Below are 15,099 nucleotides of genomic sequence, written 5' to 3'. Positions count from 1 at the left end.
ACAGCCCCCTTCCCCTCTGTCCATGTTTTTGGGCTAGGGATATTGCTGAAGTTACTTTTTGGAAATAGTTTTTCTTATTCCCTCTCTGTCCACTTTTCTAACACTAACCCAAGTGCGCCCTGCACACATAAATTAAGTAGCCATGTTCCCCAGATAACAGAATGAATCTGATCTGAGTCTGACTGAAGGGGAGGCACGGAACAGGCATGGCGGCACAGCACAGGGACAGGCATGGCACCCATGGTGTTGTGGCGTCCATGGCACGAGCCATGTCTGCACCCCTCTAGATACGCCTCTGTTCACGTTATAGATATAGACTGTGGATGTTTGAATTATTTAGGGCTCTAGAGACTTGTTACAGTGGTATTATTTCAGGGAAATGCTCTTGGTTTGCACGGTTTCTTTGCTTTAATCGCTAGGTGGTGTGAACTTGCAATTGCCTGTGATATTCTACTAGTTAATTAGTCAATCTTTACACCCGCTGGTGCCTTACTATTAACCCCCCTGATAGTGCTTAACACCCCCTCCCCCCCTCCCCCAAGATGTGCCTAAACTATAACTCCCCAACTGTCCTTCTTTCTGAGGGACAGTCCCTCTTTGGGAGCCCTGTCCCACTTTCCTCCTCTTTTGTCCCTTTTTCAGGACTTTGTCCCTCTTTCAAAGTAAATATATATATATATTTCTCTACTAAAAAAAATGTTTGATTTACTCTAAACTTTATTCCCATCCTTTAAATTGATAGATTACTAAGTTTAAAATGTTAATATGAAGGGAAATGAACCAGAATAGAAAGGACCAGTGTGGTTTGAATTATAAAACAACATATTTTTCTTACGAAATCTTTATGGTATGCGGGGCTAATGGTGTGTCGGGGGCATGATCGGGGGTGTGGCAGGGGCGTGGCTTACGTTTCTCTCTTTCTCATCTCAAAAAGTTGGGAAGTATGCCTAAACGTAGCCCACATAGTGGCTAACTGTAAATAACACCCACCCCTCCTCCTTACTCTAAAACCCCCCCTTGCCTGAACCGCTTGTTATTTGTAGCCGCAGTTTGCATAGCGGACGGCTCCGGCGCCCATTCCAACAATATGTGACCCCATATAGACTGATGCTAGTTGCTGCAATTAGCGGCTATCGCCAGTGCCACCATAGAGATTAATATTAATTGTCGTGATTAGCAGCTAACACTGGTAAAGAGGGTGCCAGAGTAGCCACAATTTTGCATAGTGGGCAGTGCTATGCCAAATGCTTTTCTGCAACCGAGCAGATAAAGGGTTAGTATTGCTTCCCGTCGTTTCATAATCGTGTCATGTTTCGAACCTCTAAGGAAATATAGAACCGTTAACGTAACCAAAGCTAGAAGCTACACGCAGTATATCGGTAAAAAAATGGAACGACCATAGGGCTTGCGTAATAGCCGGCAATCAATGGTAAACACATTGAAATTAACACTGCCATTCATCTCATAGTGGAATCCCGATGGTAAACATACACAGATGTCAGCAGTCACCCATGTGAACCAACTCTTAGGCTTTGTTGGGTTTGGTGCAATTACACCTTCATTGTACAGGGATGAGGGATCCTACATGCCTGAAAGGAAAACTGCCTCTGTTTGCACATAACTGAGAATAATCGCTCCCATTTCACTAACAGCTGACGGCTAATTCCAGGTATCTTTCATAATGGAACATGCAGGGCTTCAAGAGTAGTAGCCTAGGAAATTCAACAAAAATACACATAGGTGTAACTGTATTCCCCCACAGCAGGTGATCAGGTGCCTCCTTCCTTCACCCCAGGAATAAGCATTGGATTTAATGGATTTCTGATTGTGCCTACTTGTCTGACAACCATCTGACATGTATACAAAGCTGATGTGGTGAAATGGTTCCTCTCAATATTAAATAGGAACTCCAGCCTAAACAAACATACTGTCATTAAGTTACATTAGTTATATTAATTAAAATAGATAGGCAATATAATCTCTTACCCACCCTGTTTTAAAAGAACAGGCAAATGTTTGATTTCATGATGGCAGACATCTTTTTGGTAGAAAGGAGATGACAGGGAGCATGAGACACAGTTCCAACTGTCCTGTGTCCTGATCACCCCTCCCAGTTGCTAAGCAACAAGAACATCAGAAATCCCATCATGCTTTGCACAGCATCAAGGGAAAAATGCCCGGGCAGTTGTCTTTGATGGGGCGGAGCTTAGCTTGTGTGCAGCTAAAAATTAGGCTTTGGTAAGAAAAACAAAGTTATGATGCTGTGAAACTTTTAAAGAAACCCCAAGCCTTTTCAGTGCTGCCAAGTAGATTTTTAGTGTGGAGGTTCACTTTAAAGTCATTTTTTTTTATCCATCATATCATATATTCTTGTTTGCTGGTGGCTTAAAATGCATTTCATTGATCAGATACAAAACTATCACCTGGGAGGGAACTTAGTAGTAAAATTGAAAGCATGAAACCTAGCTTACAATATAAATCTCACAGACAAAGGCAGCGAGAGGTGGAATAAATAAAATATCACAATAGTTCTTACCTTCCTATGACAGAAGTGCCTTGGAAAGAATCGATGAAGCATCCATGTGTTTTTTTTTCCTTCTCAGATAGGAGGTCTCTTATTCTTGCTGCATTCTAGGATTTGCCCGGGGTCTTCTGAATAAGCGCTTATGTGATATCCATTTCTCATAACCAAACTCTCCTTATTTCCACAGCATTGATGTATTGTTATTGTATTGAGGCAAGAAGCAGTACATGCTTTGTGCTTTCCCGTTTAGAATACTTTTTTCTTCTTCTTTTTTTTTTTTTTTTATGTAAAGCGTTTGTCGTTTGGTTGACCGTTTGTTGAGATATGTACGTTTGCTCTGCGTCTGCAAGAAAGAACGCGGTAATCCAGAGAGGGGGATTCTGGGAGGTGACAGCGGTTTAACCCAGCAGAAATAAATACTTATGGTAAAGAGGGAGCGGATGGGTGGGCCGAGTTCTCATGAGTTCTGTTGATTTGCGCCACCATTTGAGCACATAATGAAGAATGGGCGTAAGAAAGACGAGCGCGAGATAAGTGGGCACTTCTATACAGAAGCAAGTTTACCGCCTGCTTAGCAGGAATTCGAGTATCCGTGTGTCCTGGATCATCAGACCAGCTTCCAGCTTGTTGCTTTGTCTTGTAATCTTGGATCCAACAGAGCACCACAGTAGCGGAAGTCAGTAAAAGTTAAAATTTGGCCTTGATATCATACACTCAAGCCCATCAGCACCGCTAGTCCATTCACAGCCAGTGAAATTCCATATGGAGGCAGACTATAGCCAGGATAGGGCAGAGGTTGTAGATCCGAGGGCAGGTCATAACAGAGAGAGAGGGGTGGACAGAAGAGGAAGCGGGAGATGAAGAGAGAGCGGGAGAGAGGGGTGGACAGAAGAGGAAGCGGGAGATGAAGAGAGAGCGGGAGAGAGGGGTGGACAGAAGAGGAAGCGGGAGATGAAGAGAGAGCGGGAGAGAGGGGTGGACAGAAGAGGAAGCGGGAGATGAAGAGAGAGCAGGAGAGAGGGGTGGACAGAAGAGGAAGCGGGAGGATGAAGAGAGAGCAGGAAAGAGCAGCGAGCAGAGGAGGAAGCCGGGGGGTGGGGGGTGATGAAAGAGGGGGAGAGAGAGGTGGTGAGTATAGGAGGAAATGTGGGGTGGGGGCAATGGAGAGATAGGGAGGGAAAGAGAGGTGAACAGAGAGAGTGGGGGATAAAAAGAGATGAAGGGCAAAAGAGAGGTAAACCAATATGAAAAAAAGGGAGAGAGAGGTGAACATGGGAGGGAATGTGGATGAAAAGAAAAAGGAGAGAGAGAAGTTTGGGGGGATGAAGATAAGGAGAGAGAGGTGGGCATAGGAGGAAATGGGGGGTGGGGTCGATGAAGAGATAGTGAGGGGAAGAAAAAAAAAGAGTAAGAGGTAAAGAGGGGGGCGGGGGGGGGGGGCGGGGTTAGGAAGAGGTGAACATAGGAGGGAATGGGGTAATTAAGGGAAGTGAAGAGAGGGAAAGTTGAACAGGGGAGGAAGGGAAGGGAGTGGAAATAAAGAATGAGGGGAGGAAGGGAAGGTGGGAAGGAGAAGGTGTGTGTGTGTGTGTGTGTTTGTTTTTTTTGTGGGGAGAGAGAGAGAGAGAGAGAGAGAAGGTAGGAAGGAAGGAGAGAGGAGCAGAGTAAAGAGAAGAGGAAAAGGGGGTGGGTGGGGGTTAGGGAATGGATGGAGATGTTAAGATAATGGGTGGGTGGGGTTAAGAGAAGAGGTGGGCAGGGATAAAGGATTCGGTGGGTGGGGGTAAGGGAAGGGATGGGTGGCGGTAACAGAAGGGGTAGGTGGGGAAAAGGAGAGGAGTTGGAAGAATCAATGGTGGTAGAGCATAGGGAGCATGAGAAAGGGAGAGAATTTGGGAGAAAATAAGTGGGCAAGAGAGGAACAGGGGAGATAATGCAAAATAAAGGGGTGGCGGGAGAGAAGAGGGGGAGGGGGCGGAAGGGGAGAGAAAAAGAAAGACAGAAAGAAAAAACCATTAGACATGATAAAGAACAGAGGGCACCAGAAAATATAAGAAGTGATTGTTACTGGATGGGTACCGGACGTGACATGTGGCATGAGATAAACATGAACATACAGTACCAATAATACCTACAACGTGTTCCATTTTTTTCATTGCAAAGAAAGCGAATGTCCGGGAAATGGTGAATGAACAGCAGACATGTAAGTGTAGTACGGTAGTAAACATGGCTGAGACTTCAAACAAAACTTTTCAAACCTTAAACAAAACTCCAGAAAAGTTTTTTTTTTAGGATACATTATACAGATACAATCACTGATCTCAGAAGTTTATTTTCACTTCAGGTTTGGTGATTTGAGAAAAAGTGCTGCAGACCAGACACCACCTGGGATCCCAGAGTTAGCAGATCCCACCAGGGATCCCAGAGTTACCAGATCCCACGAGGGATCCCAGAGTTACCAGATCCCACGAGGGATCCCAGAGTTGCCAGATCCCGCCTCGGATCCCAGAGTTACCAGATCCCGCCTGGAATCCCAGAGTTACCAGATCCCACCTGGAATCCCTAAGTTACCAGATCCCACCTGGAATCCCTGAGTTACCAGATCCCACCTGGAATCCCAGAGTTACCAGATCCCACCTGGAATCCCTAAGTTACCAGATCCCACCTGGAATCCCTAAGTTACCAGATCCCACCTGGAATCCCTGAGTTACCAGATCCCACCTGGAATCCCAGAGTTACCAGATCCCACCTGGAATCCCTGAGTTACCAGATCCCACCTGGAATCCTGGAGTTACCAGATCCCAGCAGTCACTGATCAACCAGCAGGAGAGCGCAATCTGACAGGCTGCCATGAAATACTGCATTCTGCATACCACCACTGCACAGCTTTCATGAACTAACAAAACAATGATTATATATATTTGAACATAAATGTGTTTACATAAAATATGTATTTTTTGGTGACTACTTTGCCATTGCTTGCTCTTTTTGAACACTTTTTTTTAGAAATTGTGGCTGAAGAGATGCCCTGAAGGCTATAGAAGGTCACCTGCCATTAAAATCAGTGAAGCTCACCACAAATTATTGTTTTGCCAATTATCAAGGTACAATTTGCGAATGTGAAATTGTGATGTTCGATCTTCATCATTGCCTGGCAGTCCTGCTGATCTCTTTGGCTGCAGTAGTGGCTGAATCACACAGCTGAAACAAGCATGCAGCTAATCCAGTCTGACTTCAGTCAGAGCACCTGATCTGCAGGCTTGTTCAGGGACATTGGCCTCAATTCACTAAGCAGTTTAGACTAGTCTACTGATGGTTTTAGTCTACTGATGGTTTGGTGTAAATAAGTCGCATCAAAAGGGAGCCTACTAATAATTACCAAATGTTTTAAGACCTGTTTTTAGACCTGGTCTAAAACATTCAGTAATTACACAATTCACAAAGGCAAGCAAGGAGTAACCACGCCCACTTTTTCTGACAAAGATTCTGACAATGATTAGACCAGCTGATTTCTGTCAGTAAAGTACTTGTGTGAGGCATTTTAGATGTGAGGATGGAACCTTTAGAATTAGTTACGCAGGAGTTTAATTGCATCCAGAGGAGAGCTCGTCAGAGGAGAAGGATGTCAGTCATAGCTACTTGTATCTTTAGACCTTGTACGGTAATTAGACCTAATTACCAAATGTTTTGGACCAGGTCTAAAACATTCAGTAATTATTAGTGAATTCCCTTTTGATATGACTGATTGCTGGTTTACACCAAACTATCAGACTAATCTAAATTGCTTAGTGAATTGAGAGCTTTGGTTAAAAATATTAGAGGCAGAGGATCAGCAGGACAGCCAGACAACTTGCCTTGTTTAAAGGGAAATAAGCATAGCAGCCTCCATATTCTTCTCTCTTTAGGTTCCCTTTGTTAGCAAAAGCCATGATACAATACTGGACGGGGTAAATGGTTGATATCTACCTGAAAGACATCGATATTTTACCTCCTTGCAACACTTAATATGAAATCAGATGTCAGGAGAAAACTGAGTGCATTTCGATTCCCCCGCTAGCTTTGTACTGCCTGATGCAGTAAAGAAGTAATGAAGCCTCAGCCATGTAGTGCTGCTGCCCTCCCACCCCCCAGGAGCTCTAATAAAAGAAAAGGCTTTTCTGGAAAAATGCTCAAACAATACAATGACCAAACATCAACTAAGACGACATTCATTGCAAAGGATTTTTGTAGGGCCCGGTTCACATTAGCGTTCCAGGTCCGGCTTCCCTGGACCCGGAACGCTCCGTACACAGCGGATGGTGAATGGATACATTGTTAATCAATGTATCAATTCACACTCGTGCGACCATCCGGATCCGATCCGGGAACGCAGCTCCGGGACGATCCGGCTTTTTTCCAACAATGCTCCATTTTTCAGTCCATCTCGGTGCGGCTGCGGACCCGGGCCGGATCCTGACCCTTCGCATGCGGCCCATGCTGTGCAATGAGAAACGGATGTTTCTCATCACACTGGCAATAGGACCGGATGCTTCCAGCACCGGTCCTATGCCACTTGGGGGGCCCGGACTACCCGCCGGTATCCCCCATGCTTGCGGTGCCTTTCTGGCACTGCAATGTATCTAGTTCCGGCTACTTTATTGTAGCCGGAACTGATACATTCCGGATCCGCAACTGGTGCCACCTTGTGGCCACCACCGAGACCCGTATGGTCTCTTTGCGGCCCCCAGAACCGGACCCCCGGACACTTGTAGACTCGACCCGCAAGTGTGAACGGGGCCATAGGGTTGATGTTTGTATTGACGAATATCTCATTCATTGAATACATTTCATTGTGTTTGATAACGTTAAAGCGGAATATAACCCTACATTTCAACTTTGCTCTAAAACATTATTTACAGCATATTATATGCAACCAGCATTGGAAGGGTTACACACAGAGCTTTAAAGTTCCGTAGAGAGAAATGCTGCCGCAGCCGAAGTTTAGATAGATACATTTAAGTAAACACAATGTAACAAGTGTGGAATGTGACACACACTCTCTGACTGTGCAGGAGCTGGAGGACAGCCAGAGTGTGTGTAACATTCCACACTTGTTACATTGTGTTTACTTAAATGTATCTATCTAAACTTCGAATGCATCTGCATTTCTATCCACGGAACTTTAAAACTCTGTGTGTAACCCTTCCAATGCTGGTCTAGTAAAAAAAAAGGCTGGTTGCATATAATATGCTGTAAATAATGTTTTAGAGCAAAGTTGAAATGCAGGGTTATATTTCGCTTTAAGCATTCTAAAACAACTTTATACATTGATGATAAGTGGTGTTGAAAGGCCCCCGTATCCCGTTTAGGGCTGGACTTAGTGGTTGTCACTTATGTATGTACGCCTTCCCTACTAGACACAGCATCAACTGATAAGCAGTTACATAGCAGGACTTACCAGGCACAAGGGGCAGACCCTCTAGGACCAGAGAATAAAAGCTAAGGAGAAGAATAAAAACAAAAATAAAAACTGGAAGAGAAAAGAGAAAAAGATTTAGTGATTAGAACAGTGATGAACATACAGCTCAGAGCTATTCATACAAGATTAAATGTTATTTAAAGTGTATCTGAGATGAAAAAAACATTTATACCGTACGTACCTCGGCTTCCTCCAGCCCCCTTCAGGCTGTTGGCTTCCACGCCTTGATGCTCTACTTGCTGTCTGGCTAAATCTTCCAGTCGCCGCCAGTCGGCCACATACTGCGCATAAGCAGCCCGGCAGCGTGCACCCCCAGTGCATTCCAGTCGCCAGGAGCAATCTACCCCTGCGCTGTACTGCACATGTGCAGAATGCTCCTGTCAACATAAGTGTGATGGGGGCACGCGCGCATGTACAGGCTACACATGCACATTACGTGGTAACTGGAAGAAAGACCTGGACTACCAGCGGAGGATGGTGATGGAGCCAATGGCCTGAAGAGGGCTGGGGAGGGAGAAGCCCTAGGTACTTATAAATGTTTTTGACTCTGTCTTAGGTTTCCTTTAAATGCTATGTTCATGGAATATTCACTGCTGGAAAATTATCCTAATTTATAAAGCCATTCTGACATCAATAATTCTAACCACCTTCCAAAAAGATCCTAAAAATATCTAGATTTCTCTTCATTTCCATTTCTGAAAATGAAAATACATATTTTTTTCTCTTAACCCTCCTGGTGGTCTATTAAAAACTGCCAGGGGGCAGCGCAGCAGTTTTTTTTTTATTTTTATTTTTTTTTAAATCATTTAGTGAGCCTAGAGCTCGCTACATGATAGCCGCTGTACAGCGGCATCCCCCCATCCGCTTCAATCGCCTCTGGCGATCTGCGATCAGGAAATCCCGTTCAAAGAACGGGATTTGCTGGAGGGCTTCCCCGTCGCCATGGCGACGGGGCGGGATGACGTTATCGATGTCGTGACGTCATCGGGAGTCCCGATCCACCCCTCAGCGCTGCCTGGCGCTGATAGGCCAGGCTGCGCAAGGGATCTAGGGAGGGGGGGCGCGTGGCGGATAGCGGCGAATCTGCGGCGATCGGTGTGGTCACGCAGCTAGCAAAGTGCTAGCTGCGTGCAGCAAAAAAAAAAATTATGCATATCGGCCCAGCAGGGCCTGATAAATCCTGCTGCGTGGCTTACCCCAAACGTATACCGCCAGGAAGGTTAAAGTAATTTAATAATTTACTGCACAACAGGGGTCTCTCCATGGTGCTGAACTTGTGTTGACTTTCTCAGCTTGTGGCAGTGATGCTCCAATCCGATCCGGGAAGTCAATCTTACCTGTCTGACTTCTTCTTCGTCCGTCCCTCGGCCCCTCCCACGATGCGCTCCAATCCGGCATCACGTGATTACAAACACTTCCGGGTTGAAGGAGGAAGTGTTTGCAGTCACATGATTCGCGTGGAGCGCATCGTGGGAGGCGCCGAGGGACGGACGAAGAAGACGTCAGACAGGTAAGATTGACCCCCACAGGTTTACTGGGAGATATCCGGATAGCAACTAACTGGGTGTCTCCCGGATCGGATTTGAGCAACACTGGTTGACACTGAAAAAAAGTGATCCTACAATCCTGGACTAAATTAATGAATAAAAAATGTTGCTGCTATGAAAACTACTGCATTAGCACAAACAATTAACTACCCTTTAAGGAACTCTAGCTGGATTATAATCCAGAAAATTGTTGTACAAAGTTTGTCACCTAATACAAACTTTGGAATCAATACTGGCCATGTTTATAAATCGACCCACATTCTTAGTGTGAAAGTGAAGCCTGACTTAAAGCATACCTGAAGTGACATGTGACATGATAAGATAAAGATATACACATATAGTACTAGCCCTACTAAGAATTTATTTGAAGTCCCTTTCTATTTTCCAGTACAGCAAGAGTAGAAAAAAAATACTTGAGTTTGTTATCTATGCAAAAGAGTTTATCGATAGCTTGCCAAATTCAGCCTGATTCCTGAAAAGTAAATAGAAGCTAAAAGGCTGATATCTGTCAGGGAGATAATACACTTTTAGTGCAGGAAAGTTAAAAGTGTCAGTAATTCTGCTTCTTTTTCAGCTTAAAGCACAGTGTGGATTCTAAACAGCATCAGTGACATTCTAATGCAATCTTAAAAATAAAGCAATTAAACTGAAAATACAAATATGAGACTCTTTTCTATAGTATTAGTATTCTATTTATCCTCCATGCGATACATACAATTCATTATTTCATAGGTTTATTTTCACTTCAGTTTCACTTTAAAGCCTACTTGAAGTGACATATGACATGATGAGATAAACGTCGGTAAATAGAGTACCAATCCTACTAAGAACTTGTCTCAAGTCCCTCTCTGTTTTCCAGTACAGTAAGGGTAAAAAAATAGTGCTGTTATGCATGCAAATGAGCTTCTTGAACAGAATTCAGCCCAGTGTCCTGAAAAATAAACAGAAGGCAAAACACCTCTATTTGGCTGTGAAAATACTACTCATAGCATTTTACAGTAGTGCTGAAAAGTTCAAAGGATCATTACGTCTGTTTATATTTAACCTCCCTGGCGGTAATCCTGAGTCAGGCTCGGGGTTGGAAATCCTCAGCTCGGACTGGTAACCTTGAGACAGACTCGTGGTGACTATGCAGAGGGCGTTTCACTCACCTTCCCAGGAATCCAGACGCCAGCAGCTATTCTTCCTGTCCTCCGAGGCTCTGCATCCCCCAGGTGAGATCACCGTTTGTCATCATGACGACAGCCGGTGATCTCACGACAGGGTTACAGTGCCACCTGGAGTACGGAGAGAGAACTGCAGCGCTGGATCCTAGGAAGGTGAGTAATTGCTGGACTTCTGCAGGGCTCTTTTCTGCATTTTAGGGTATGAAAGCATGCTAAACATTGCACCACTTCAAGACCCTAAAATCTGCAAAATAATCATACTGCCAGAGAGGTTAAGCTGAATGAAGCAGAATAGAATTTGTTCTTAAAATAGGAGCCCTTAACCTGAACATTAAAATATGAGACTCTGTTCTATGTTCTATTTACCATCAGTACTACACATACAATTAATTATTTCAAAGTTTATTTGCAGCTCAGGTTTTCAAAAACCACACAAAATAACCTGAGTACATGGCATGGGGCCAGGCTGTTACCTTTTCTTCTAATTCTTTTATTTGTCTTCTCTGGAATTCTAATCTTTCTTCTAGTTCCTTGATTCTCTGAAAAGGAAATCACATCTATTACAATAAAGTTTATTGCTGTATTATAGCAGTGTTTCTCAACATTTTATTGGTATGTACCCCTTTTAAAACCCTGTACTCACCAAGTACCTGTTAGCATAGTAAACATCACATGTACTCCTTAAAGAGACTCCGTAACAAAAATTGCATCCTGTTTTTTTATCATCCTACAAGTTCCAAAAGCTATTCTAATGTGTTCTGGCTTACTGCAGCACTTTCTGCTATCACAGACTCTGTAATAAATCAATGTATCTTTCCCCTGTCAGACTTGTCGGCCTGTGTCTGGAAGGCTGCCAAGTTCTTCAGTGTTGTGGTTCTGCTATGAACTCCCCCTTCCAGGCCCCTCTATGCACACTGCCTGTGTGTTATTTAGGATTAGAGCAGCTTCTCTCTTCTCTCTTATCTTTTACAAGCTGGATAAATCGTCCTCTGAGCTGGCTGGGCTTTCACATACTGAAGAATTACAGACAAGGGCAAAGCTGTTTGCAGGAAGAAACAAGCAGCCTGAAACTTCAGTGCATGTGAGATGCAGGGGGAAAGAAACACACAAATGATCTCTTGAGATTCAAAAGGAAGGCTCTATACAGCCTGCTTGTGTATGAATGTATTTTCTATGTGTGGACATACTGTACATCAACCTACTTTCTGTTTTGGTGGCCATTTTGTTTGTTTATAAACAAACTTTTTAAAACTGTTTTTAACCACTTTTAATGCGGCGGGGAGCGGCGAAATTGTGACAGAGGGTAATAGGAGATGTCCCCTAACGCACTGGTATGTTTACTTTTGTGCGATTTTAACAATACAGATTCTCTTTAACAAATATATCTTTCATCATAGTACATGATAATTGGTTCTAAACCATTTTCAAGCATTTAATATTACTTTTAATTAGCTAAAGTACTAATTTGGTGTTAAAATTAGATTTATAATTTTCTAAAACTCTACATTTGTTATTCTTGGTTAAGTTTATCAAGCCCGAGTACCCCCTGGAACCATCCGAAGTACCCCCTCGGGTACGAGTACCACACGTTGAGAACCTAGGTATCATACTACAGACTAGAGGTGATCAATGACATGTTAATAATTCTGACTTGAACGCAAACTTATTGCAAATTGAAATCCTTCTTCAGTCAAGCAGCTTCTTTGACCGGAAGAAATCGCTCGACGGCAAATCGCGACGGCTCCTGGCGTGGGCTACACGGACTCTCTTCCCTCGGTTCCCGTTGGTGAGAATTCTGGTACAGTCTTGCGCTCCTCTCTCTAGCGGTGTTGGACTCTTTGTTCCGATATTCACTTTCTTGTCAGGCTGCACATACTCTTGGTGGATTTATCATTGAATAAAAAGTGAAGAGGAGCAAAAGCAGACCAGTTTCTGCATGGTGTATTGCAGATATACTATTGCACCGCAATTCAAGCACTTGCACTTTATTCTCACTGGGCAAGTCAGGCTTTATATAACCTATACCGTAAATATGGTGCATACGGTATTTTTCTGTAGCCAATTTATCGAGCAACATTAGGATTTGAGTTTGTATTATATTTATTCTCATACATGACATTATGTACCCCTGCATGATACATGTATTTTAATTGGTTTTAGGACCCTTGTTCATTTTTTTGTATCAAGCAAAGCTCAGTACATAGCGTAGTAGGGATACAGAGGCGCCAAAGGGATGAAATAATCTAAAAAGTTTAAAACATGAGGAGGAAGTGGTGGACTTACCTCCTCCAAGCAGAGACAAAAATTGCCAATGTGTTTGTCAAATACAAGTTTATTTACATAATCTGGGGGACAATGCAACGCGTTTCACAGGTTTGATCCTGCTTCATCAGACAATAACAATGGAGCAATAGCATATGTGGTCAGTGGAAGAGCCAGGCACCTCTTGGTGTCCCTACTCTGTGTTAAAGCTTACTACATATTGCTAATTGGTTGTAGTGGTGCAGTTTTTAAGGGATCTACTTTTCTTGGTCTTATGCTAAATGTTTTTGATCCTTTCTGCACACTCTTTTAGTTGCATTTCACATTTAGATTGAAACTTTATATTTATTATGATGATGTAGTTGATGGTCGCTTACGCCATTCTTTACAGTATCTACGTGACCAATAAGAAGTGGATGGATAGAAACGGGTGACAGTGGGTAGCTGGACAGAAGAGGATGACCAACCAGACCCAAAGCTGGAGGAGAAAATCTACTCACTCCACCTCTGGCCACCGGTGTATTACATGGCCACTCCAAATCAGAGTTTCCCAGGGGCCCTATAATTTGTAGTGTTGCGTCTGGCCACAGACAATGATCTGCCGTAACACACAACCAGGGCCGGGCCGAGGCATAGGCTGGAGAGGCTCCAGCCTCAGGGCGCAGTGTAGGAGGGGGCGCACAATTCATTCAGCTGTCATTCCTAATTGTGTATGAAGCAGAAAGAAATAAGAAAAGGGGATACATGTTTGGATTGCCAACAATCGCCAGCGATTCCAAAAAAAGGCTTTGCCGATGTATTTAAATGTTGGAGAACCCACTAGTGCGATTGGGACTAGGGTTAATCGCAATCCCAGGACATGCAGCATTTTGAGAGGGTTTGTGCTCAGTGCTATTCATCGAAGCACTGCAAAATCACACTGAAATGTAATTCTGCAACGATTTGGGGGGCAGACTTGAATTTTAAATAAAGTTAATTATACCTACCGGATGTCCCAATGTCCAGTTTCAGTCCGTAGCCCCTCCCCCTAGCAGAAGAGGTCACAGGCGCTTCTCCGATTGGTCCTAGAGAAGCACCTGTGACCTCTTCCAATAGGGGGCAGGGCTACGGAGAGAAGCCAGACATCGAAACGTGGGGTATGTATAATAAAGTTTATTCTAAAAAAAAGCAAGCCCCAATAAACGAAACTAATTGGAAGGGCTGTACAGTTTACCATACAGCACATTCAAATCTTAGCAAAATGCAATCGTCATTGCCTTAGGAATTGCTGCATAAAAAGTTGAGGCAATTCAAAAGTGAAGCAGCAATTTCTAGTGGGTTGCAGCCCTTATGTAACGATTAGTGTCAGCAAGAACAGAATTCTGATTATTAGGTGATCTGCAGTATCACCTATAATGCAGATATATACCTGATTATATGATGATCTGCAGAATCACCAATAATACAAGTATACCAACAGCTAATGTGATAGCAAAGTGTAGTGCTTGGTGCAACAGTAGTACTGATAGGTTTAGCTATGCCACACCAGAGGAGCTGGTGGGCCCTAACAGTACAAAACCCCTCACCAGAGACTAGGGCCCTCTGGTGAGAGTAGAGTGGTCAGACTAATCGAGTTGGCAACAGGCTGACAGATACGGTACAAGGTACCGGTACAAGGTACAAGGCAAGAAGGTTTAAACAGCCAGAGTCGGCAACAAGATCAGATGGGCGGAAGTACAGAATCACTGAGAGTAAGAATAGTCAGAACGAGCAAGAGTCATACACAGATAATACAATATTTCAATTTATAATTATGGCTATCAAACAATCCTAACACTGTGTGAAATCCCCGGTTTCCTCCCGGATCAAAGCACACCGGATCTATCTAAGGTCTGAGCGCTAACACGAAGCGGCAGACAAGTTGCGAGTGATTCAGGGAAGCTTAAGAAGCAGAGGAGACCCCTCCGGCATGCCCCTCTCATCAACCAATAAGGAGCGGCAAGCGCCTCCTCTGAAGTCAGCCGACCGGCCGGTCAGCTGACGCGCCTCCTCCCCGCATAAAGGTCTTGTCTATGCGCGCGCGAAGCAGCCTTATGTGCTGCTGACAAACCCGTCCTCGGCGTGCTAGACGCCCGAGGACCGGATAGATCGCTAGGCAGGGAG

The 15,099-nt window shown here is 44.0% G+C and overlaps 1 protein-coding gene across 17 annotated transcripts in view; it reads right to left on the bottom strand.

The window, feature by feature from the left end:
- Positions 1-15,099, bottom strand: part of JAKMIP3 (Janus kinase and microtubule interacting protein 3) — a 157,353-nt gene that overhangs the window by 36,836 nt on the left and 105,418 nt on the right. For all 17 annotated transcript variants that reach the window (XM_068258192.1, XM_068258193.1, XM_068258191.1 and 14 more), the window contains 3 exons: positions 11,169-11,234; positions 7,962-8,033; positions 2,537-3,297 (listed from right to left, as the gene is read on the bottom strand). In XM_068258192.1, the coding sequence (XP_068114293.1) occupies positions 7,983-8,033; positions 11,169-11,234 (117 nt within the window). In that variant the 3' untranslated portion in view covers positions 2,537-3,297; positions 7,962-7,982. The remainder of the gene's footprint in view (positions 1-2,536; positions 3,298-7,961; positions 8,034-11,168; positions 11,235-15,099) is intronic.

The sequence above is a fragment of the Hyperolius riggenbachi genome, chromosome 10 (genome assembly GCF_040937935.1).
Source record: "Hyperolius riggenbachi isolate aHypRig1 chromosome 10, aHypRig1.pri, whole genome shotgun sequence".
Classification (NCBI taxonomy): domain Eukaryota; kingdom Metazoa; phylum Chordata; class Amphibia; order Anura; family Hyperoliidae; genus Hyperolius; species Hyperolius riggenbachi.
The sequence above is the reverse complement of the archived record's forward strand: the minus strand, read 5'-3'. Positions and strand labels throughout refer to the sequence as shown.